Source organism: Mustela lutreola, chromosome 4 (assembly GCF_030435805.1).
Source record: "Mustela lutreola isolate mMusLut2 chromosome 4, mMusLut2.pri, whole genome shotgun sequence".
NCBI classification, from domain to species: Eukaryota; Metazoa; Chordata; class Mammalia; order Carnivora; family Mustelidae; genus Mustela; species Mustela lutreola.
This window is the reverse complement of record NC_081293.1, coordinates 155,900,509-155,923,992: the sequence shown is the minus strand read 5'-3', so window position 1 is coordinate 155,923,992 and position 23,484 is coordinate 155,900,509. Positions and strand designations below refer to the sequence as shown.

Sequence of the window (23,484 nt, the reverse complement as noted above, 5' to 3'; positions counted from 1 at the left end):
CGGCCCCAAGCCACAGCGGTGCTCCGAAGTACAGCAGTGTAATATGAAAAGAACCCTGGTGTAGGGACAATGGTCCCCTTGCAATTTTCTAGGAATTGTTAGGGACACTGTAATTTAAAAAGATTTCAAAGGCAAAGAACCAGCAGACTTGGGTGTACAATAAATCCCTGGTTAGTAACTGCTAAAGAGTATGGCTGAGGCTTTTGAGAATCGCCCTTTGGCCTCAAACCCCATGGTACCTTCCCCTCCTTATCCCTCAGCTCAGACGCTGCATAAGTACCTTACGCTCCTGGGCTCCTATGAAATTTGATAAAAGCCTTTAACAAGAGCTTGCAGGCTCTCTAACCAAGTCCTAGGCATTATTAGACCATAATCGCTGCCTCCAGCCCATCCCTACAAGCCTTTTCCTTTTTGTTTGCACCACCCCTCCCACCGCACTGCTGGGAAAAAAGAAACACATTTCAATACCACCCAGAACGGCCCTTTGCAAGGATGACTGGCAGGTCCTGCCACACCTCTCTTGCTTACAGACCCAGAGAATCTGTTGCAAAGACTGGCTCTCTTTTTCACTGAAGCAGGGTTACTGCTTGTGGGTGCACACGGGCAAGAGAGAGGAAATCAAGTTTTTAAAATTACTGGGAGACAATGGTGCAGTTTTGCAAACTGTTCAGCGGCAACCAAATGTCCATTTAATTCCCTCCTAATAGCTTGGCCTAATGCAAAAGCCTTCTTCTCCCGGTGGTCACTGTCAATTCTGGGTAAGTGTTCCCAATCCCTTATTAAGTAACACTAATTAAAGCAACAGAGTGTCAGGAGACTCTGAGTGACAGCGTTTACGATTTTTTACGCCTCTCATTATTCCAAATGTACCAGTGAACATGCAAATGACCTTTTCCAGAATATAGGGTAATATGCAATTCCACTAAGCCCCTTCCACTTAATGCCCCTCAACTCTGCATTTTTTTTAACCACAGCAAACACAAAACTCTGAAAAAGGATCTCATGGGACTTCAGATACCACTCCACTTTCCAAATTTTCTTTCTTAGCCTTATATATTTTTCTATACCACGTAAGCTCCTGCATCCTAGAGATGGTGGGAACACCGCCCAATATAAGCCACAACTGATAATTCCTGATGCTGGAGAGCCTACCTCGCCGATAAACTATGCAATCCTTAGACTATGAGGAGAAAAATTATCTCACGGAGTTTCCTGAAGGCAAACAAAGATTATGCAAGTGGTAAGGATGGAACAAAAGAGTGAGGGGCCACAGTATGCTTCTCATTGTAACTTTCCCTCACTTAGCATTTTATTAAACACAACCCCTAGGAACAGGCAGGGAGAAATATGTGGCACCATGGTATTTTCCTATTTAGAGTTTTGTTTTTTGTGGTAAATAAACGATTGTTAATCCAGTTTCTCTTTTGTTTTTAAATAATAAGATATGACTTCTCTTTGGGGCACTGTTTCCTCCTTAGGCTTTTCAAGCTTGAAGCACAACATTACAAAATAATGCTGCAAAAATTTATAAACCTACTTCTTCAATAAACACCCACATTGTGGACATGTCCCTACCATTAGGCTTTGCCTGGGCAACCCGACTCCAATGAGTTAATCTGTTGGTCAGAGACATATGTATTTCCTTCTTCTTGGGTAGATAGTTTTATGGGATTGCGGCCAGTAAAGGCCCTCAAGGAGTTTATTCTCTTATCTTGGACACTACCAAAGGGTCCAGGTAGATATGAAAACAAAAGTTCAGTAAAAGTCTGCTGCATTTCAAAAAATCAGATGCATTATATTTTCTTTAGATTTTTAAAAACTACATCCTATAAGCAGAGCAACAATAATAATTTCATTGTAAGTGGATCAATTCACCATGCAGGCAGTTTTGATACTGTTACCAGATTTTGGAGGGCTAAGACAAAGCCTTAGCACTCAAAAGACAGGGGAATAAGGGGCAAGAAAAGGGGAACAAGATGGCAAAGGCTGTTTGGCTTTTTTTTTTTTTTTTTAAGAGAGGGAGAGAGAGAGATGTGGGGGAGGGGCAGAGGGAGAGACAGAATCCCAAGCAGACTCCACGCCCAGCACAGAGCCTGACATGGGGCTCCATCTCACCACCCTGAGATCACGACCACTAAGCCCCTTCCACTTAATGCCCCTCAACTCTGCATTTTTTTTAACCACAGCAAACACAAATTAGAATTAACAGTTGTATGCTTCACTGACTGAGCCACCCAGGCGCCCCACGTCTGGCCTTTAACGAAAGCCTACTTCAAAATTTTAGCAAGCCCCTTCTGCCCGTCTCCCCAGTTCCACATTCATGTTCTTGGAAAAAGAAAACTTGCACATCAGACAAGAGGAGATGAGGACAGAAGGGACAGGCAGGGGAAAGGTGCGAGGTGGGAGGAAGAAACCAAGAAACTTTCAGCCCTGGTCTGATCCCCAGATCTGCCAGAGCTAAGCTGAAGCCTGACAGGATGCTTTCTATCACAAGGGATCACACATAACACACACAGTGCCTCCTCCTTGCAAAGGTTCCATACGGTACCACTTGCCACACTGCTCCATGAGCCCAGCTGTGTGAAGTCCTGAACAGTGGTTAGGAAGTTTAGCTCCGTTCCTTAACCCTTCATTCTTGCATGTTCACTCATTCATTCAGTCAGTGCGGTGCCTGGGTATGGGTGATGTGGGCACACAGCACTAAAAGACCACAAAACACACACTCTGGTCCCCAGTCAGATAAAAATAAAACTAAAGCCTAGTAACTGCTATGAAGGAGGGGTTTAAAAATGTGTTAGAAATGCCAGTAGGAGGCTGCCTGGGTGGCTCAGTGGGTTAAGCCTCTGCCTTCAGCTCAGGTCATGATCTCAGGGTCCTGGAATCGAGTCCCGCATTGGGCTCTCTGCTAGGCAGGGGGCCTGCTTCCTCCTCTCGGAGCACCAGAGGTCTCAAAGGTGGCATGGGCGACAGTTAAGAGAAGGATGGGAAGTCCTGCAAAGGGATGCAGGGGAGGGACCAGGTCTGAGGTGGGCGTATCAACATCTCTGGGTGCTGGGGACCGAAGGAAGGCGGAATGAAGCCAGCTGGCTTGGGGGACAAGGGCTGGCAAACTTTTTCTGTAAAGGGCCAGGGAGTAAATATTTTCAGCACGGGGGGCCAAGAGGCAAAATCATCGATGTGATATAATAACAACAAAACAAAACAAAAAAGACACCACGTGTCCACAAAGCTTTTATCGATGAAGTCCAAAATATAATAATAAAAAAATAATAATAATTGAGTATAATTCTAAAAATACAGGCTGACTAGTGAGAAAATGAAATTATCTTGGGAGCGGATAACAAGTTATTTAATTGGTGTTCCACCACTGTAGCATTAAGGCAGCCACAGACAAGATAAACGGAAGAGCGTGGCTACGGTCCAATAAAAGCCAACTTATGAGCCGATAATCAAATTTCACATCATTTTCATGTGCCATTAAGTATTTTTCTTTGAACTTTTCTCAACCATTTGAAAAAGTAAAAAGCATTCTTAGCTTGCAGGCTGTACAAAATATGAAGCATGGATCTGCCTCTTGTTTGCCAACCTCTGTTGCAGAAGATCCCACATGTGGACATGTCTCCCTGCTTGCTCAGAGTTACATTCATTTTGGGCAGGAGATTTTTACAGGGCGATGTTATATATTTCTTATTGCATCACAGCAAAATGGGGGAGGGGAGGTAAAACATTGACCAAGTGTAGAATTATTTTTGTTTACTATGAACTTCAGTATCTTTAAAGGAAAAGAACTGCCTGATGAAATTTAAAATTTTATTATCAGCACTCAAAATTCTCTTCTGATCTTTGCTACATATGTATATTATATAGTTGATCTCATTATGCACAAAATGTGCACTGTTTTTAATCCATCATTCCATATCTGCTTTCCATAATCAGCACAGTTATAAATATAATTTTTAATTAACTCTATGACATAATGCAATTTTTAATTAACAGCATGACTTCATAAACTTCATTTCGTTCTCATCAACCATTTAAGATCTAATTTTTCACTAGAATAAGCAGCATTGCTGTGAACATCCTTGTATACATTTGTTTTGGTTTCTTTAGGGTTAAATTCATAAGTCAGCCTCAAAAATAAAACTACTGGAAAACCAGAGGAAAAAGCATGATACATTTAGATTTTCATTGTTCTCTATTAGAGAACATTCCAGAAAGACTCATTCCACATATACCGAGTCCCAGGTATTTGAGTGTCACCAGCACTGTTTAAAAGGGCTTATTTCCCCAAATCTCCAACAACATGGGTTTTGATAAGTTTATTTATGCTGGCAACGTTTACAGTGTTGCGGTATCTGAGTTATTATAAATGGCATGTCCTTGGTGCTGACATGTCTCTGCAAGGGCCCCATGACAGTCCCATGTATATTTCCTTTACTTGCAAACTTCATCTCCTCTATCCCTTGTGGGATCAGATTTAGCAAAGGAACTCCAATACTGACTGCTATTCTTTCTACATTGGCTGGAGAGCTTTTATTTTTTTTTATTTTTATTTTTTTTAAAGATTTTATTTATTTATCAGAGAGAGAGGGGGAGAGAGCGAGCACAGGCAGACAGAATGGCAGACAGAGGCAGAGGGAGAAGCAGGCTCCCTGCCGAGCAAGGAGCCCGATGCGGGACTCGATCCCAGGACACTGGGATCATGACCTGAGCCGAAGGCAGCTGCTTAACCAACTGAGCCACCCAGGTGTCCCAGAGCTTTTAGAAATAATTCACATTATGTGTTTTCTTTCCACTTTCCTCAAGGGCAAGAGCCAAGTTTCAGGCAGGTCTGTGTCCCTAGCACATCTGATACGGTCAGCGTGCAAAGCTAACACCATGGAGGGGGAGGCAAGCATGCCCTCATCCTCTCCAGGGGAGGAAGGCAGGCGAGGCTCTCTCTATTCCTGGCTTCTGCTGACTTGGTTCATATCATCCCGAGGCAGCGCTGCCTCTGCATGTCACTTCAACACGGCATTTGTGTCTTTCATTTTCCACCAGAAACAGGAGCTGTGGTCAGTGCTAGACCTGGCTCTCTGCCGTGGCCAGTGGAGGGCAGGCTGAGGGGGAAGGAGAGCTCTAGGTTTCCATCAGAAGAAAGGTTCATTGTCAGCATTAAGCACACATATTCTTCTAAGATAAGAGGGGCATGACTGCACCCCTAGGGAAGATCTGGCAAAATCTAGAGACATTTTTGATGGGCACAATTGGGGGGCGCTACTGGCATCTAGAAGGTAGAGGCCAGGGGCGTTCCTACACATCTTACAATGCACAGAACAGCCCTCCACGACAAAAAACGATCCGGCCCTAAATATCAGTGGGGTCAAGGTTAAGAAATCTCTGTTCTAAAGCGAAGTAGCTGCCCTCTGTGCCTCTTCTAAACCCAAACTTAAACGTTAGAAGAGTATCCAGTAATACAAACTGGAATGGACTGACTTCAGTCTTGTGTAGACGGGGAAATTTCGTCTGAGATGTATGTTTCACTGCGGCATTTCATTGGACACTTGGCCTGTGTGGACCCAGAACTAGGCTTCCCAAGCCCAAGCAATGTGACCTCCACCAACAGCGCACACGGGAAGCGGACCCCCTGGCACCCCTCACTGACTGCGCACCTCCCTACGCCTCTCACCTGAGGTTCTCAACATTTAAAACCTTCTGCTCAAAGGTGTTCAAAGCAGCTTATTCTCAGCAGTAAACCAGACCGAAAGAAAACAGGGCTTACCGGAGGCGCTGGCGGTGGGGGAGGGGGAGGAGCCCCCAGGGGCGGGGGAGGTGGAGGCAGAGGAGGAGGAGGTGGCGGAGGTGGCACTGGCATAGGTCACAGCGTTGGTGGCTCTTGCTTCTGAAAGGTCCCAGGAGAGTGGTTTCTGCCCTGAAAGGGAGAAAATAGTTTTAAATTTGGTTGTCTTTATTCCTGCACCGGTATTCCCCGTCATGCAGACACGTGCATTTCATGGATAGCTTCCTTTTTTCACTTGTCCATTCAGTCATTTTTGCTCTCATTCATTCTTTCAGTAACTACTGAAGGCCCCCCCTGTAGGCAGGCCATTGCCTCAAGTACTAGGAACAAAAAGCAGCAGCTAGATTTGGGTGCCTGGGTGGCTCAGTTGGTTAAGGGTCTGTCTCCCACTCAGGTCATGATCCCGGGGTCCTGGGAGATCTGCTTCTCTCTCTCCCACTGCCCCTCCCCTCTGCTCATGCTCTAGCTTGCTCTCTCTCTTTCAAATAAATAAATAAAATCTTTTAAAAAAGTATCTAGATTTTAGAACTAGGTGATAAAACTGATAAAATTTAGTTATTTATATCTCAATATAAATAGTATGTCAAGGGGGACACTTCATTCCATCACGATTTTTCCAAATAACTGCATTCTACCTCCTTAGGGTTAAACGTTCAGTTTTATCATTTCTGAGGCAATTTAAAAATATTCTGTGCCTACTTCCATTTTCCTAAGTAGAGCAAACGGAATGAAATCTAACCTTTCTGAATGTCACAGGCTCAACGTTACTCACGACGCCAGCCTTGAACAACACTTACAAAGCGCATTAATCATTTTCTTGCTTCCTTCTCTTCAGTTTCAGCTCTCACTTTTCTTGCCATGGCTGTGTTGTTGTTTCTGTACAATTTGATATTTGCTACATAGAGAGCTTTGGAGTATTTAATTCTGCAAATATGGTTATGTTTTGAACAGTTAATATTACAGGACTTGTGATCTCCAAATAAATGTGGTCTTTCTCTGTGGAGCGTGTGTGTGCATGTGTGTGCGTGTGTCTTAGAATCCACATCAAGACACAATGAAAAAGCTTAAAATGTGTACTAAAGAAAATCCCCACAGTTTACAAGAATGAGGAAAACATACATAAAAATCTCACAATTTAAGTGGAAACAGAAATAAACATCAGACAGGCAGGGGTGGTTTTGTGTTCCTTCTGTCTCTGTAATTAGTGGAAGGCCAGACCAAGGGCTATGCCCATTTCTTTAGCTTTAAACTCCTGAGGCATTTGTATTATTCCATGATAATATTCTTATCTCTTAGAGGCAAAAAGCAATTATGTAACCTGGTACTTTGTTCTTAACCCAGTCCCCCGGATTTTGCCTACTTCAAACATGCTCTCTTTACCTTTGTGGATAGTGGCTGCCATGTGACCGGCTAATCACATTAATTTCCTCTAAGGTCAGTAGTTTAATCCCAATTTTATAGGTACGAAAAATGACATTCAGAGATATTAAGTACTTTCCCCCAAATCCCACACAGTTACTAATGGGTGGACTTGGGATTGGAACCTATGCTTATCAGGCTTTAAAGTCCAGCCTCTTGGGGTGCCTGGGTGGCTCAGTGGGTTAAAGCCTCTGCCTTCAGCTCAGGTCATGATCCCAGGGTCCTGGGATCGAGCCCTGTGTTGGGCTCTCTGGTCAGCGGGGAGCCTGCTTCCTCCTTTCTCACTGCCTGCCTCTCTGCCTACTTGAGATCTCTGTCAAATAAATAAATAAAATCTTAAAAAAATAAAATAAAGTCCAGCCTCTTCTCAACTTGATTTTTTTGTGTGTGGTAAAATGTGCATAGTAGAAAATTTATTATTTTCATAATTTTAAACTGTACAATTCAGTGGCATCAAGAACATCCACAATGTTGTGCAATCATCCCATCATCTCCAGAATTTTTCATCATGCCAAACAGTACCCATTAAATAATAACTTCCCATTCCTCCTTCCCCTAGTCCCTGGTAACTTCTAATCTACTTTATATTCCTGTGAATTTGCCTATTTTAGGTACCTTAAATACAGTATTTGTCCTTTTGTGTCTGGCTTGTCTTCAAGTTTCATTCACTTTGTACCATGTGCCAGAATTTCCTTCCTTAATTGTAAATATACACCACATTTTGTTTATTTGTTCATCTGCTGATGATACTTGGGTTGCTTTCACCTTTTGGGTACTGTGACTATGACTATGAACACTGGTATATGAGTATGTCTTCAAGACTCTGCTTTCAGTTCTTCCGGGCATATACCTAGGAGTGGGATTTCTGGATCATCTGATATTATCCTATTTTCAGCAGGGCTAAGAGCTCCTTGAAATTGTACAAAAATTTAAAGTGGTGGGGCACCTGGGTGGGAGTCTGCTTCAGATTCTCGATCTCCCTCTTCCTCTGCTCCTCCTCCCGCTCATGTGCTCACATTCTCTCACTCACATAAGTAAATCCTTTAGAAAAATGTAAAATGGTATAAGATATCCATGTAAGTTCAACTTTCATGTAGAAAGAGTCCATGATAGTTTTCATTAGAGTTCCAAAGAGGTTCATGAGCTGATAACTGGAGAAGACCACAATTTTCTTATAAAGTATTCCCCTCAAAGTTATTAGCACCTATGAAATTTTGTGTCATTGTTTCTTTCCTTGATAGTAAAACAGGAACACAAAGACTAAAAAAAAAAAGTAATGCTCATCAGAGTCCAGAGAATAAAACTACACTAAAATTGAGTAGGGGTGGTAGTAGATACTACTAGGTAGTGTCAATGTTATTTTATTATACAATAAAATAAATTGCATGTATTAGACAATAACATAGAGTCAGATAAAGTTGGCATTTTACTGGCTGAATTCTAAAGCAAGTTGGATGTGAGCCCACGTTTAGTTGGAAAAAACCTGAATGATGAGTTATTTGTATTTTAACAATTTCTTTCATAAAAGGCACTGGGTATATCTTTTTGTGATCCTTAATTTAGTGGCAGAATAACTTCAGTCAGAACTTTACAATAGGGATTAAAAGGTTGCCTGAAGTATCACAGAACAAGAGAAAACACAAAGGTCTCATTATATGAGGATTACATCTTTTAAGCAAGAGAGAGGAGAGGAGACAGCTGCTTCCCTTGGTGAAGAACTGGAAAGGGACTAGGAAAGTAACTTTAGAGACTTAAATGTCACTTACCTAAGGGTTTTGCCATTGATCTAAGGAAAAATGACCACAGGAAGTAATTAAGGAGAACTGTGGCAGAACGATTCCAGTAACCCCTCAGCATACAGCTGGATTATACTTCCCAGTGTCCTGCGTAGTTAGATGTGACTTTGGGACTGAGCTCTGGCCAACAGAATGAAGGCGTGATGTCTTCCACGTGTAGGCTGGCCCATAAAGACCTTCTACCCACAGCTTTACTCTCTTCCCCCATCCACTGGCTAGAAGGAAAGGTCCAATGTGTGGGCTCAGCCACGAAATGTAAAGAATCTGGATTCCTGACTCACCCCTTTAAGGCCATCTGCCAAACACGCGACTGGACTTTACAAAAAAAATAAATAAATAAACTACCGTGTTAAGTCAGGGAGAATTTGAAGTTAATGTATTACAGCCACTAATTTTGAAGCTGCCCAATACAGGAACTCAATAGAATATCACCAATTCTCATTGTTTGTGGTAGTTATATTCTATAAAGTTGCCACAGACCCCGAGTTAGCAAACACTGAGCCACTGCTTTTCACAGAAACACAGGGTCAGATCCCTCTGGACATCTAGTCACAAGACTTCTGTGACTCACTAATATAAAATCTTGTTTTATGTGTGTTCCCACTTAAAGACACCTTATTTAATATATGTTGTTGGTACATTAACTTGACCTCATGCCAACAGCATTATACCTCATGCCCGGATGAAGGTTCTCTAACACCCTTTTTCTCTCATGTCACAGCCTTTTGGTGCTCAACATTGGATAGAATGTCAGCATTATATTTGGGAGGGGCTGTTTAAAACAGCGAACTCACCAACAGTCAGCACAAAAATATGAAGAACATGACACTAAACAGAATGTGTAAAGAACACAGGTTCACGGTGTGAGAGCTGGAACAAGATGGCAGAGTCCCGCCTCGCTCCACCGCAGCTGGGAATGCACGTGTGCACGGGGTGACTCCAGTTTCTCCCCACTCTGTGCCTTTCCTCCACCAACCGTGACAGTGCCCGTGATTACTGACTTTGGGGTTGCAAACAGAGTTCAGTGAGTAGGTGATTAGCAAACTATGGAATCTGTAAATAATGAGGACTGACTCTATAACTTTTTGAACCCCCTAGATGGGCTCAGCACTGCATTAGGTACTTATAATACGTGTTCTGTTTAATGCCCTCAATGACTCTATGGTAGACAGTGGCATTTCCTATGAAGGAGAACCACATTTTGTCTCAGAGACTTTACCTTGTTTCTACCCAATTTCATAAAGAGTACCAGAGATGAGTTAAACCTCTGCCCTCTCTGATCCAAAACCTCATTTCTTTGTTCTAATAACTTGGTATCATTCAGGTTATAATACTTCTCCGCTTCCAGTTGGCAAAAATTTTTAAGTATTTCTGAGACTCTCATGTGAAAGGGACCTCATACCGGTAATTTTTCCACTTGCTCCTCCTGAACCGAGGCATCCTGGCTGCCCATTTAATTTTTATCTTGAGGAATCTGAGAGGAATTAGGTGCCACTGGGCTTGTGTGTCACTGAACTCACCAGAACGATTTTTCAAACTCTAGGAGTAAAGGATGTTTTTACATGCGGGACATGATGGCTGTGAAGGCTTTTTCTTGACAGGTAAAATAATTAAGCAATTACCTAGAAAAGTATTTGTTAAAATCTGACAGTTAAGAATGCAGAGCTCCAGGAAGTCACAGGCTGTACCCATAAGCTCTTTGAAGCTTTGTGCTCTCCCAACACACTTAAAACTGTTATTTTGCTCTGTAATGTATTTTAAAAAAAAAAAATGCCTAGGATTTAAAAAAAAAAAAAAAAAGCCAGATTTTCAAAGGCTTTTTTATATTTTCTCCTGACTCAGGAAGTAACTCTGAAAAACAGCATTAGATGCAGGTTGGATACCCAGGCAGCCTTAGAAGGTGTGGAGGACAACAGAACTAATGCCACTTCCACATGCACGGCGGACAGGGCTGATCTTTGCATTAGACAGACCCGCGTCCTACTTGTGCCTCTGCTTTTCCCAGCTGCACACCCTTGGTTAAGTCACTTAGTCTCAGGGGGTCTCGTTTTCTTTATCTGTAAACGATCTATAATGCTTAACTCTTAGTTTGTCATCAAAACCGAAACAAAGACTGTACATGAAGAGTATTATTACAGAGGTGGTGACACACAGCGGACACGTTCACTGGAAGCTATATTTATCTTCCTCACACCACCACCTGCATCACCACAAATAACTACAATAAAAGGTGGGGTAGGACACATGCCCCAGGAGGGCTATGGAGCGCTAAGGAATATCAATTCCAGCACGAGGAGAGCGGGGGAAGGAGGGTTGTAAATAAATGTTTGGTAGAAGCTCCCGCATTCTTGAGCAGGTAAAAAGGTGGCTACAGGAGGCCATTCTAGCTAGACAGAGTAGCACATAAGCAGAGATACAGAAGTGGGAGAACACAAGCAGCCTGGGAGGCTCTGCCTGTATGGGGAAGGGAGAAAAAGGCGAGAGTCACAGAGGGGCTGAAATGACACTACGCTATTCTGCAAGTGTCTCTTCCCTCAGGGACAGGTGGACATCTATCCCGTTGTGGCTATCCACCAGCTTTTGAACATTTTCCCTATGCCTGAGGAATTTCCCACAGGACTCCTCCCTCCCTCAGCAGGAAGCCAGGAGCTCCTTTACCCAGCATCCCTTGCAGGCAGGGAGCTGATCTGTGACCACTGAGTCAGAGGCGAGGAAACAGTGGATGGGCAAGGTGTGGAGGGGCCCTGGCTCAAGGAGTGACAGCCTGTGAGGGTCTGCGGCGGGAGGTTCCCCCTGCAGTGGGAATCCAAGCCCAGTATTGGCCCCATCCTCCCAATTTTCCCCCCAAAGCCCCAAATCCAGATTTTTGTGGGAAGTCCAGTTTGGGCATGTGGGTAACTAATTCAAAAGCGTTTTTAAAAATCAGCGGGCCAGCAGAACATCCCTGCAGGTCACACAGGGTCCGCAAACTGCCATAGTGTGACCCCTTCCTTCCCCACCTGATCCAGAATAAACGTAGACCAGGCTCGCCCATCTTGTGAATATAAAAAGTTCTATAGGTATATACACCAACTGAGCTTTTTCTGAGAGAAATCATTTATGGTAAACAATTTTACACACTACTTGCTTTTGTCAAAACCATACACTCCCTTTTTTCCCCCCAATAGTGGTTCATCAGATTACAGTTGTTCACAAGTAGAATATGTGCCTATTTTAAAAATACAAGCAAGAAGGATTACTGCCACTATATGACAAAAGCTGCTTTTGCTGGTTCTTAAAATACATTTCAATAGGAATCAGAAAATAAAGTTCTCTGGGCACTCATAACTTCTGTTTTGTCACTGTCCCACTGAGTCTCTTATTTCTGTGGCTATGAGATGGGGGAGGCGAGCAGAGATTTCTCACCTCTGAACTTTTAATAAAGGCAAAGGAGCCCCAGGCGACAGACAACCCCGTTGCTCACATTATGGTCTCAGCAGGGTTCTACAGATCAGTCATTTCTTTCTCAAAGGGGCCTTGTGGCCAGGAAATCACAACCCATAAGCCCATGAGCATACAAGGCACAAATAAAACGCCTCTCAAAAAACACGTGGCAAAGTTGCCAAAGCCATAAGGAAAATAATAAAGACAATTTTTAAAAAAACCTGTCCTTCCTCATTGTGTGATGATGAGTGAATTCTTTGGGCATTGCCTTCTCCTGGGACTTCCCACCTCTAAGATCTCACATCCCACACACCGCCTCTCCCAGTGTTAACTTCCCTTGGACTAGGCCAAAGTTGATCCCCTCACTGGTATGTATCCTCAGTGCTATACAAGTCCTGGAAAGCAAGTTGGGCGAGTAAGCAGGAAAGCAAGGGACAAAGGGAGGGGAGGTAAAAAGCACAGGATAAAAAAAGTCCTTGACCATTTGCATTCTAGAGAACAGTAGAACAAGCTAGCTCTGATATAGCCGTTCGTAAGGATCGGATCCTGTTCGTAGGACTTTTTGTATATTAACCCATTTAAGCTCTGCAACAGCCCAATCAGATAGATAGTACTATTGCCCCCGTTCTGCAGAAGAGAAAACTGAAGGGCAAAAATGTTATGAAATCTACCCAAAGTCACAAAATGAATTAGTGGAGGAGCTGGCATTCAAACTTGGGATGTCTGGCTCCGGAGTCCATGCTCTCGAGCACCATGCTAACTGCAGTCACTTAAAAATACATGGCTTTTACTTTGGAAACTATATGGAGGTTCCTTAAAAAGTTGGAAACTGGGGCGCCTGGATGGCTCAGTCAATTAAACGTCTGCCTTCAACTCAGGTCATGATCCCAGGGTTATCAGATTGAACCCTGTGTTGGGTTCTTTAACAATTTTATTTATTTATTTATTTGACTGAGATAGAAAAAGAGAGAGAGAGAGCACTAGTAGGCAGAGCAGCAGGCAGGAGAAGTAGGCTTCTTGCTGATCAGAGAGCCCAATATGGGGCTATACACACACGTGCACAGGAATATTACACACACACAAACACACACACACACACAGAGGAATATTACTCAGCCATCAAAAAGAATGGGATCCTACCATTTGCAGCAACGTGGATAGAACTAGAGGGTATTATGCTAAGTGAAATAAGTCAGTCAGAGAAACACAGATACCATATGATTTCACCCATGTGGAATTTAAGAAACAAAAGAGATGAATATGGGGAAGGAAAGGAAAAATAAAATCAGATAAAAACAGAGAGGGAGGCAAACCATAAGAGATGCTGAACTCTAGGAAACAAACTGAGGGCTGCTGGAGGGGGGTGGGTGGAGGGATGAGGGTAATTGGGTGATGGGCATTAAGGAGGGCACTCGATGTAATGAGCTCTGGGTTTTATATGCAAGTGAGGAATCACTAAATTCTACCCCAGTAACTAATAATATAGTAGGCTGAATTTACATTAATTAAATTAAATTAAATTAAATTAAATAATAAAAAAACCACATGGCTTTTATATTTTCTGTCACATTCACATACCAGCTGGACTTAATTTTAATTAAACACATTTATTTTACAAAAGGAACTTTAAATCATTGCTATAAATGGAAAAACAATATCATCTGCCATAAATAGAAGGTAGTAACAAAAATGAACGCAATAATTATTAAAATAAAATTCGATCTAAATACCATCTAAACTCATTTCAGGTTTCCCTAGTGATAACTAAACCTTTGTGCTTTGGGAAACAGTGATCTAGATGCTTCCCAGACTTAAATGGTGAATGAATCATGGTGGAGGTGGGGGGTATGGATCTTGAGAAAACGTAGATTCTGATTAAGTAGTCTGAATGGAGCCTGAGATTCTCCCAGGTGAGACCAACTGCTGGTCTGGGGACCACACTTTGAGTAGTTCTAAAATGTGGAAATATGTAAGAAAGGTACAATGTCCACCCCAGACCTCCAAATTAGAATCTTTGGGAGAATCTTATCAACAAGTGATTTTTATGCCCACTAAGTTTGAAAAGCTTGTTGCAGAATATCTAGGATGCTGAAACTCTCTGTCCCACACTATTGGAAGTTGTGTCTTTACTATTTTAGTAGGCTCCTTTTCTATAAACTCATTTAACTTCAGCAGGCTGGATCCATGAAAACGGCATATTGCACTTAAAACCGGAGCTGATACACAATCGTGAAAGGGAAACCAGGCTGAGTGCCCATTTACCTCTTGCCTAGGTGACGGGAAGGATTTCTAACACCTGTGAACCCCCACCTTGATGACAGCAGCTCTTTTTTTTTTTTTTTTTTTTTTTTTAAGATTTTATTTACTTATTTGACACACAGAGAGAGAGATCACACGTAGGCAGAGAGGCAGGCAGAGAGACAGGGGGAAGCAGGCTCCCTGCTGAGCAGAGAGCCCGATGTGGGACTCAATCCCAGGACCCTGGGATCATGACCTGAACTGACAGCAGAGGCTTTAACCCACTGAGCCACCCAGGTGCCCCGCAGACAGCAGCTCTTGAAGCTGCATCTATGCAGCCCTGATCAGGCATTGTAGTTAATTATCTGGTGAAATGCTGAAAGGATTAATGCAGTCTTGCCCATGTTGAGTTCTAAAATGAAGACACACTTAAACCACAATGAAACATAGCAAGTCATGCCTCTAATGAGCTCATAAATTGGTTTCCTTTTATAAGACTCTTACTGAAACGCAAATTTGTTCCCAGATCATTCATCCAACTTGTTATGATATTTGGACAGTATTTGGTGATTTGGTGATGGGGGAAAAAATGGAGCTATTGATAATATTTATCATTGACTCAGGTATTTACATTATAGCTAAATGTCATGAAAATCATTATGTGTGCAGTTCCCAAGGGTGAAGGGAGAAAATATTGATTTCCAGTCCCTTTCTTTTTTCTTTTCTTTTTTCTTTTTTTTTTTTTTTGCTGCCATTGAAAGAGCTAAAAGAAGAACAAGGCTTATTAAAAATACATGATATTAATCACACATTTATAAGTAAGCCTCATTTTATATAACAGCTATGCTTCTGAAAAATAGCATCTCTAATTTTGGAAAATTGAGGTATGCTTTAAGTATACAAAAGGAGTTTATTATGCAATGGAAACCCATAATCGATAAACCCAAAATTCATTACACTGAGTGAAAGAAGCCAGTCGCAAAAGGCCACATACTGTATGGTCCCTTTATATGAAAATCCAGATAGGTAAATCCACAGAAGTAAAAAGAAGTAAAAAGCTGGGGGTTGTCAGGGCTGAGAATACAGAAGAGCAGGAGCGACTGCTAATGGATTTCTTTTTGGGGTGATGAAAATGTTCTGAAATTAGATGATGGTGATGGTTGTGCGGTCCTGAATATTCCAAAAACCACTGAACTGCACAATTTAAGACAGTGTATTTTATGGTATCTGAATTATACTCCAAGAAGGCTGTTGTTACAAAAAACAATTTGTGCCACATGGTTAATTTCGGGCAAAACAGAATACAGGGCAAAAAATATTAAGAGAAATATACGGTGCTGTGGAAACATGAATTAATTGCTTCCATGGGTAAAAGACATGTAAAAAGCATAAGGGACCTCTTTAGCAGGCCTTCCATGGTTAAGGGAATGAGGACAGTACGAGCAAAGCTTTGGGGTGTGTGGCAGCCGCTCACAGCCAACATGTCACAGAGCCAGGTTGTCAAGCAATTCGAGCTTTATTCTGTAGGGCTTCTGAAGACAGAAAAGATGTTAGATGTTAGATGTTAGATACAGCATCCTAGGGGCCACGTGTGGAAAATGAATTAGAGTGAGAAGCAGCAAATACATAGACCACATGAGCAAGGGTGGGTATTTATTAAATTTTTATTGAATTAGAATCACAGTAAGAGGGATAGAACCAAGAATATTAGTTTGGATATCTGGAATGGGGGAGAAGAATCAGGCCAGGATAACCCCAGTGCTCCCTGAGAAGCTAAGTAAGGCGGATGGGAGAAAGTGTGTGTATGGTGGGGAATGGCATAGACAGGCAGGGAGAAGTGGGTTTAATCTGAAGCGTATGAGGTGCTTTTGGCAAATGGAGATTCAGATCTGAAATTTAGGGATGAATCGGGACTGGTGGTAGTGATTCAGGAATCTTTACATAGGCAGTTGGGTATGTTTCATTCTCTCAGCCTAACTGTTATGAAGATTTTAAAACACTGAGTTGCCTTCTATAATTTCTAATTTAGTCAGGGACATGACTAATAATGGCAGTCAGTGAGGTGGCTGATCCTGCTAATTGCCTATTCAATAATCATTCCCTCTTCTTCCTCATAGCAAAATCCCTAATTTGTGGGTGGGAGGTGGTGCTTGCAATTTACCCAGCTAAAAATATTTGCTTTCTCAGACTTCCTTATATTTCGAGCAACTTTGTGACATCATCTTGGCCAATGAGATATAGGAGGAAATAGCTAGGGAGGGCATCACTTTCTGAATAAAAAGGTGGGATACAGCAGCCATCTTGTGACCATGAGGCAACCAGATGTAATATGAAGTCCTATAGGCTAAGGATGGTGAATCAGGAAGATGGGGAGCATTGTTTGAGCTCCTGCATCAGCCCTGAACTGCCTTTCTTCGGAGTCTAGTCTGGTTCTATAAGATAAACTTGCATCTGTTTAAGCCAGTTCTGACGTGTATGTTGTTTTATTTTGTTTGTTTGTTTTGGTAGCCGAATGCAATCTTAACTGACACAAGTCACATTTGAACTAATATATATATTAGTGTTATTGTAAATGTTAGTATTATATTACTATATAACTTACATATAGTGAGATGACAAAAACATGACCATTTCAATTACTAAAAAGAAAGTCTAAAAACAAAGTATTTTTTTTTTAAGTTTTTATTTACTTGAAGAGAGAGAGAATGAGTGAGAGAGAGAGAGAGCAGGGGAAGGGGAGGAAGAGGGAGAGGCATACTCCTTACTGAGCAGGATGCTGACATGTGGCTTGATCCCTAGGATTCCAGGATCATGACCTGAGCTGAAGGCAGATGGTCAACCGACTGAGCCACCCAGTCACCCCCAAAATATTTACTCTTATTGCCAAGAAGTACTGAAAGCATTAAGGGATTTAAGAGGTAGTATAGAGCATTGGATCTTTCTTTTTCCAAACAGTGTGATAAAATCTGGGGATAATATGGGACTACCGTATTAAGAAAATTCATGAATATACACTCTATTAATGAGCATATGTGCACAAAACTTCCTTCTGGATGAGGTAAACTGAGCTGGCATATTTAAATGGCTTTAGCTAAAATGAATGTTCTTAAAGATGGGATTGTTCACATGATTCTCCCAAGAATTATAATCTGTGGAAGAAAGAATCTTTCTACTCCCCCAGGCCCTCGGTAAACATAGCTAAGAAAATAGCATGTCCTCAAACCACAGCATGCTGGCCCTTCACAGAAGAGCTTTGGCTGGACTGTGCTCTGGGATTATGTCTCCAGAACCGCAGTCCATAATGTTCTAGGAAACATTTATTATTGCCTTCTACCACAAAACTTCCATTGTCTTCACGGCAGGGACCATGTGGAACACTTAGATCTCTATGGCAACAGTGATTGCTTTGAAGACCTGCCAGGAGAAAGTTGTCCCAGGTTTTAGGACCCGGAAAAGCTGTGCAACTGATCTGTTTTTATCTCATGCGCACTGTGGATCAAGTAACTATTTGTGTTTTCCTCTTTGTTTTGGCTACTGGGAAGCTCTGACAAATTTTTAATCCTCTCTCCAGAAACTACACAAGGCTTTATAATAAACTCATCTCTAGAAACCACCTATACCTTATAAAATAGCCTTATTCTCTAAATTACCTCTGATTTTATCTGGCTTTCCAATGTGTGTGTTCTCGCTACCCTGGTTTCATTCTCTATTAATTTTGTTTGCCACTTATTTTTGTAATCTCCTCAAATGCTTAATGGACTAGGAAATATTTAAGGCAAACAACTTTTAAAAGCATCAGATAATAGCAGCTACTTTATTGACCATTGCTATGAAGAAGGCACCATGCTCAGCATGGACCCTATCTTAAGTTATTTACCTTCAATATGAAATAAGTACTATTATTATGCCCATTTTACATATAAGAAAAACGAGGCACAAAGAAATTATCTGTCCAAGGTCACACAACAAATAAATGATGATTCAAGCCCAGGTATTCTGAATGACAAAATTTCTAGAAAAAAAGAGATAATAATATTGAATTTCTAAAAGAAGCAGAGGCCTTCTGATTTTACAGGCTGAGCTTAACATTCTTCAGCTTTAAAGGAGAAACTTTAAAGTTTCAAATACATCTGCCCCAAATTTAATATGTCTTGTCTATAAAGTCATGCCCCATGATCCATAGCAACATAGGGGAATGAGACAATAAAAGTCAAAAGGGCACATAAGTTTTGCTTTTAGAACCTAGAGATTTTCATTCATTCACTCCCTTGTTCATGCAATACTCATCATGAACCATGCATGGTCAGGTTCTGGGAACAGAGATGAAATAGACAAGCACCTGCCCTTCAGGAGCTCAGCTGTAATAAGCGAGAGTCAGGGAGGCAAAGGGTACCTGGGTTTATAAATGGGCTGATAGTGGACCAGAGCAAGGTGTGACATGACCATTCTATGACCAGATTAGCCCTTGGTCTCTACGTCACAGCGGATAACGGGAGTAAGAAGAATCAGCTTCTTTGTATGGCTATTGCGATGCTTTCGTACATAGAAAGCTTAGTCTACGCTGGCATGTACTATGTATTTAGTACATGCTAGCCCTTAGCTCCTAAGGCACAGTGGACAGCGGCCCGGGCATCTTGCTTTGTCACACACACATACTCATATGGACACATGTTCTCAAAAGTTCAAGAACTGAGGCCATCTACTCCTCTGAGCTTCTCCCTAGGAGCTGACGAACTCACAATACATAAGCACTCTTTTCTGGAAGACACCATCTCCGATTCAGTGTCTTGTTGGAACAGATCACCCACGCACGGTGACACTTCGAGTTGCACTTGAAAATCTTCCATGGAACCTGGTCCACCCAATGCCTGCTCGGCATTTTCCCCACATTTGCTCTGCTTCGCTCTGTCTGTCAGCATGGCACGTAACTACACGATTCCCCTGCTGCGTAACGGGTCAGGTTCCCTCTTGAACAGGTCGCAGGAAAGACCGAAGTAGAATTGCAAAACGGGAGTCTCAAGTGCGTTATTGGCTGAAGCCGGTAAGAAACCATATGGGCTGCACCTGCCCAGCAACCGTGGGGAACGGGACGTCTCTTCAGTTTCATGCAGTGGCTAAATAAGAAGTAACTGATCGTTTTCTCACCATTCCTAACTCATATTTAATAGTTCCCTCTCAAAGTTTGTTTTGTCATGCCATCAGCGAAGTCAGTCAAACATTACGATTCCTTTCTAAAATATTCCAGCAGCCAGATGGCAGGAACGCTACTGTGACAAGGCAAAACTCGCCTAAAGATAACTTCATGATGCAGAATCATGCTTGATGGCACTTGGTTAAGCAGATTCACCCAGAGACACCTCTTTGGTTGCCCCACTTAACCCACGCTCTTTACACCAAAACTTTATAATTCCAGGAATAAGGCAAACATCCAACACTGCAATAGGAAACAGGCTGGTAAAACAAACACATTTCTACTTCTCTAAGGTCTGAATTTTAGGCAGAAATATAAAATCACTAGAAGACCACACATTAGAATAAGGTCTCTCTCTAGAAACAATGTTACTATACTTTAAAGTGTCAAATACTGTCTGCCCCAAATTTAATGTATATTTACAACACATTGGCTTGAAAACAACTTTTCTTCCTCTGCTGAGTTATTTCTGTAGAGTGTGTGCTTTTTTTGTTGTTTTTGTGTCTACTTAAGAGTTAAGGAAAGTGTCTTTATAAATTCTAGGATGTAGGAAAGTTGACTGATCCCTGGTGAAAATTCTACTATGTGTTCTCCTCTAGAGTTAATTATATTTTGGTTTCTCATACCTTTGCTAGGTTAAATTATTCAGTGGTGTGTGTGTGTGTTTGAGTAACCACAAAATCACAACCTGTTCTATACGGTTTCTGAACAATAAATCTAAAAAGAGCGTTGGCAGGCTAGGCCAGCTGGCTTTCTCCTGTTTCTAAAACTGTATGTTCTTAGACACACACGCTTCCTCCATTCCTTCTGCTGCTGGCTAACTTCAGACAAAATCTGTGACAAAATCTCATACACACAATTATATGAAAACAACAGAGACTCCTGGAAAGGAACAAAAAGGGGGCAGGGCAGGAAGCCAAACTTCAAGTCTCGTGCCTTTGCTTCAGGTGATCGAAAATTGTCTGTTTACGGTGGTAGGTACAGAATTTGAAGTCTGTGTACTTGGGTTCTTAACCCTGGCTCCTCCCGGTAAGGCATAAATGGGCTTTTAAAAGTGTATGACTTTTTATTTGCTCATCCGTAAAACTGGCAGAATAACAGTATCTCCCTTAAAGAACTGTGACTTGCCTGAGGTGATATTCATACAGGCATTTGGTAAAGCCCTCTGCAGTGTACATTTCCTTTCCTGTTATTTCTCAACTTTCTTTTGTTCTCCGTCCCCCCTCCCCCCTTTTTTTTGTGGTTTTTAAATGTACCTCTAAAATGCACTGCCTGGAAAACTGGACTAATCTGTGTGCTACCACAGTGAGTGGATTTTTAGCATTAAATTTTTATTTACTTTTTTATCAAGGTAACGCATAAGTCAAGTGCACAAATCTCAAGGGAATGACTTCATAAATATCTATAGGTATACACCTGTGGATCACTGGTAAGGCAAGGGAAGGAGGATTTCCAACACCCCAGAAAGCCCACTCATGCCCTGTCCTGGTCATTACAAGGCCCAGAGGCAACCCCACTTCTAACCTGTATTGCCATCATTAGCTTTGCCTAAAGTTACGAAAATAAACAAACAAAAACCAGCTCAGGGAAGGTTGGGGTCCCAGTGATGACTACTATGTCTGACCAAAAGAAATGTATTTCCAACCCGCCTTCTGAAACGATAAAAGATTTTGATAATAAGGACAGGGGCATTAACTAAATCACACAGGTCATGTAGAACAAGGGCCTCATTTTGTAGCTAATGACACTCCTGGAGGCAAAGTGACAGCCCAACTTCCTGCTACAAAGTAACTCTGCTTCCAAATACAAAAACATCCCGAATATGAGGGATGCTGCCGGGGGCATCCCAGCGAGCCGGGAACAGCTCTCGGGGGCCTCTCCCGGTAGAACTTTCCAGGGAGCAGCGTACACTCGGTCCCCACGCGGCTCCAGCTCCCGCTGCAGGCACACCCACGCGGCTGGCACGCCACGCTCAGAAGGCACTGTTCCTGCGAGGCTGTGCCTGCCTGCCCACAGGGCAGGGCTTGTCCCTCACACCGGCTTTCCAAGTGCCGGCTCCCGCAACCCTGCTCCCCTCCGCCTCTGGGGGCCTGGGGGGAGAGGCAGTCTCTGCCACCTTCTCTGACTCCTTCAGGGGACTTTAAAGCCCACGTGGGGCCAATTCTAAATCTCTGGAGCACAGCCAGTTTAGTGATCTTGGGGCCTGGAGATGAGCACTGGGAGGGGAGTCCTGAGACCTGTCAGGTCCCAGCTAGGTCGCCACGCACGAGCCGTGTGACCTTGGGCAAGTCACTTTACACCTCCGGGACTGGCTTCTGTATCCCCAAAGCCATCTCCAGCCCTGCCATGTCCTTAGTGCTTCTTTACTTCGCCCCAGCTCTTCCTGAGTCTGCCCCCTCCTCACCGAGACCCCAGCCTTTTGTTCGGGGGTGGGGCAAGCGGGAAAGAGAGAAAGGGAGAGCTCGGTGAAGCCCAGGCCAGGCAGCCTGGGCGCGCCAGGGGCCGCTCACTGGACAGTCGGGTCAGGAGAAGTCACCAGGCAACCCCACGGTGACCTCGTTCCCTCCGCGGTCCCGTTACGGCCGGGCTTGGAGGGCGCTACCCGGAGGGCGGCGGGCGGCTGGGGGCGGGGATTCCCGGGCACACGAGCGCGCGCGCGCGCGGCAACACTATCCGGTCCACTCCGTCCCGGGACCGGCTCGAGCGGCCGCTGCCCCAGCACGTCACCCCACCATCCCCAGCCCGGTACGGACCCGGACGCGGTCGCGCACCGCTACCTGCAGCTAGGTAGGACTCAGGCTCCGGACGACGTCCCTGCCGCCGCCTCCAGGCTCGGGGCTCTGTCCCGCAGCTCGAGTGCTCCAGGCGCCGCCGCCGCCGAGGCCACGCTGCGCTCGGTGCCGCTGCTCTCGGTGCCACTGAGCTCGGTGTCACTGCGCTCGGTGCGCCCAGCTCCCTTGCAGCCGCCTGCTCTGGGGCTGCCGGGACGCGGAGGCGGGGCCCTCGCCCCACCTGCTCCGCGGGCTCCTGCCCCTGTCGCCGCCGCCCAGAGCGCAAGGACGCGGCCGGGCGGGCGGGGCGGCTCTGGAGGCCGGGGGCGGGTCCCAGCGGCAGGGGCGCGCCTCTCCTGGTGCGCGTCCAGAGTCCCAGCCGCGGAGAGAGGGGGCCTAAGGCCCCGCCACGCTGGGGACATGCCACTGCTCCACCAATTCACTCCAAGACATCTGGAACCCTTCTTATGCTCCAGGAGGAATAATAAGCTGTGGTGACAAAAGAGAGAACAAAAATCACCTTCTGCCCTCTCAGAGTTCACGGTCTAGAAAGGGAAACTAATGGGCAAGTACAGTCCAGAACCAAGAGGGTGTGGTCGTGGAGGTGGTGCCAATCCAGGCTTGGGGGAGGTCAGTGAAATCTTCTTCAGGAGGTGATGCCCAAGAGACGTCATCTAACTGAAAAATGAGCATGAATTAGCCAGGTGAAGGAGGTCCTGGAGGTAGACTGTCCTGGAGGTAGACTGTCCCAGGAGGAGCCTAAGGGGAAAGGAAGTGGACTGTGTTTGAAAACTGAAATGTGTGAGCCGGAAGAACTTGGTGCGGCCAGCACACGCCCATCATACTTCATGTTCAGGCCCCCTGGAA

The 23,484-nt window shown here is 43.8% G+C and overlaps 1 protein-coding gene and 1 long non-coding RNA gene across 5 annotated transcripts in view; one reads left to right on the top strand and one right to left on the bottom strand.

Moving 5' to 3' along the window:
* The window catches only part of WIPF3 (WAS/WASL interacting protein family member 3), a 76,696-nt gene extending 53,818 nt beyond the window's left edge, over window positions 1–22,878 (bottom strand). The window contains exons 1-2 of one of the 4 annotated variants that reach the window (XM_059171460.1): window positions 22,600–22,878; window positions 5,762–5,911 (exon numbers count right to left, since the gene is read on the bottom strand). In XM_059171460.1, the coding sequence (XP_059027443.1) occupies window positions 5,762–5,854 (93 nt within the window). In that variant the 5' untranslated portion in view covers window positions 5,855–5,911; window positions 22,600–22,878. The remainder of the gene's footprint in view (window positions 1–5,761; window positions 5,912–22,599) is intronic. The other 3 variants (XM_059171461.1, XM_059171459.1, XM_059171462.1) reach the window with 3 other exon arrangements.
* LOC131829565 (uncharacterized) overlaps window positions 22,378–23,484 on the top strand; it is a 142,046-nt gene continuing 140,939 nt past the window's right edge. The window contains exon 1 of the long non-coding RNA XR_009352911.1: window positions 22,378–22,633. This is a non-coding gene — a long non-coding RNA (uncharacterized LOC131829565). The remainder of the gene's footprint in view (window positions 22,634–23,484) is intronic.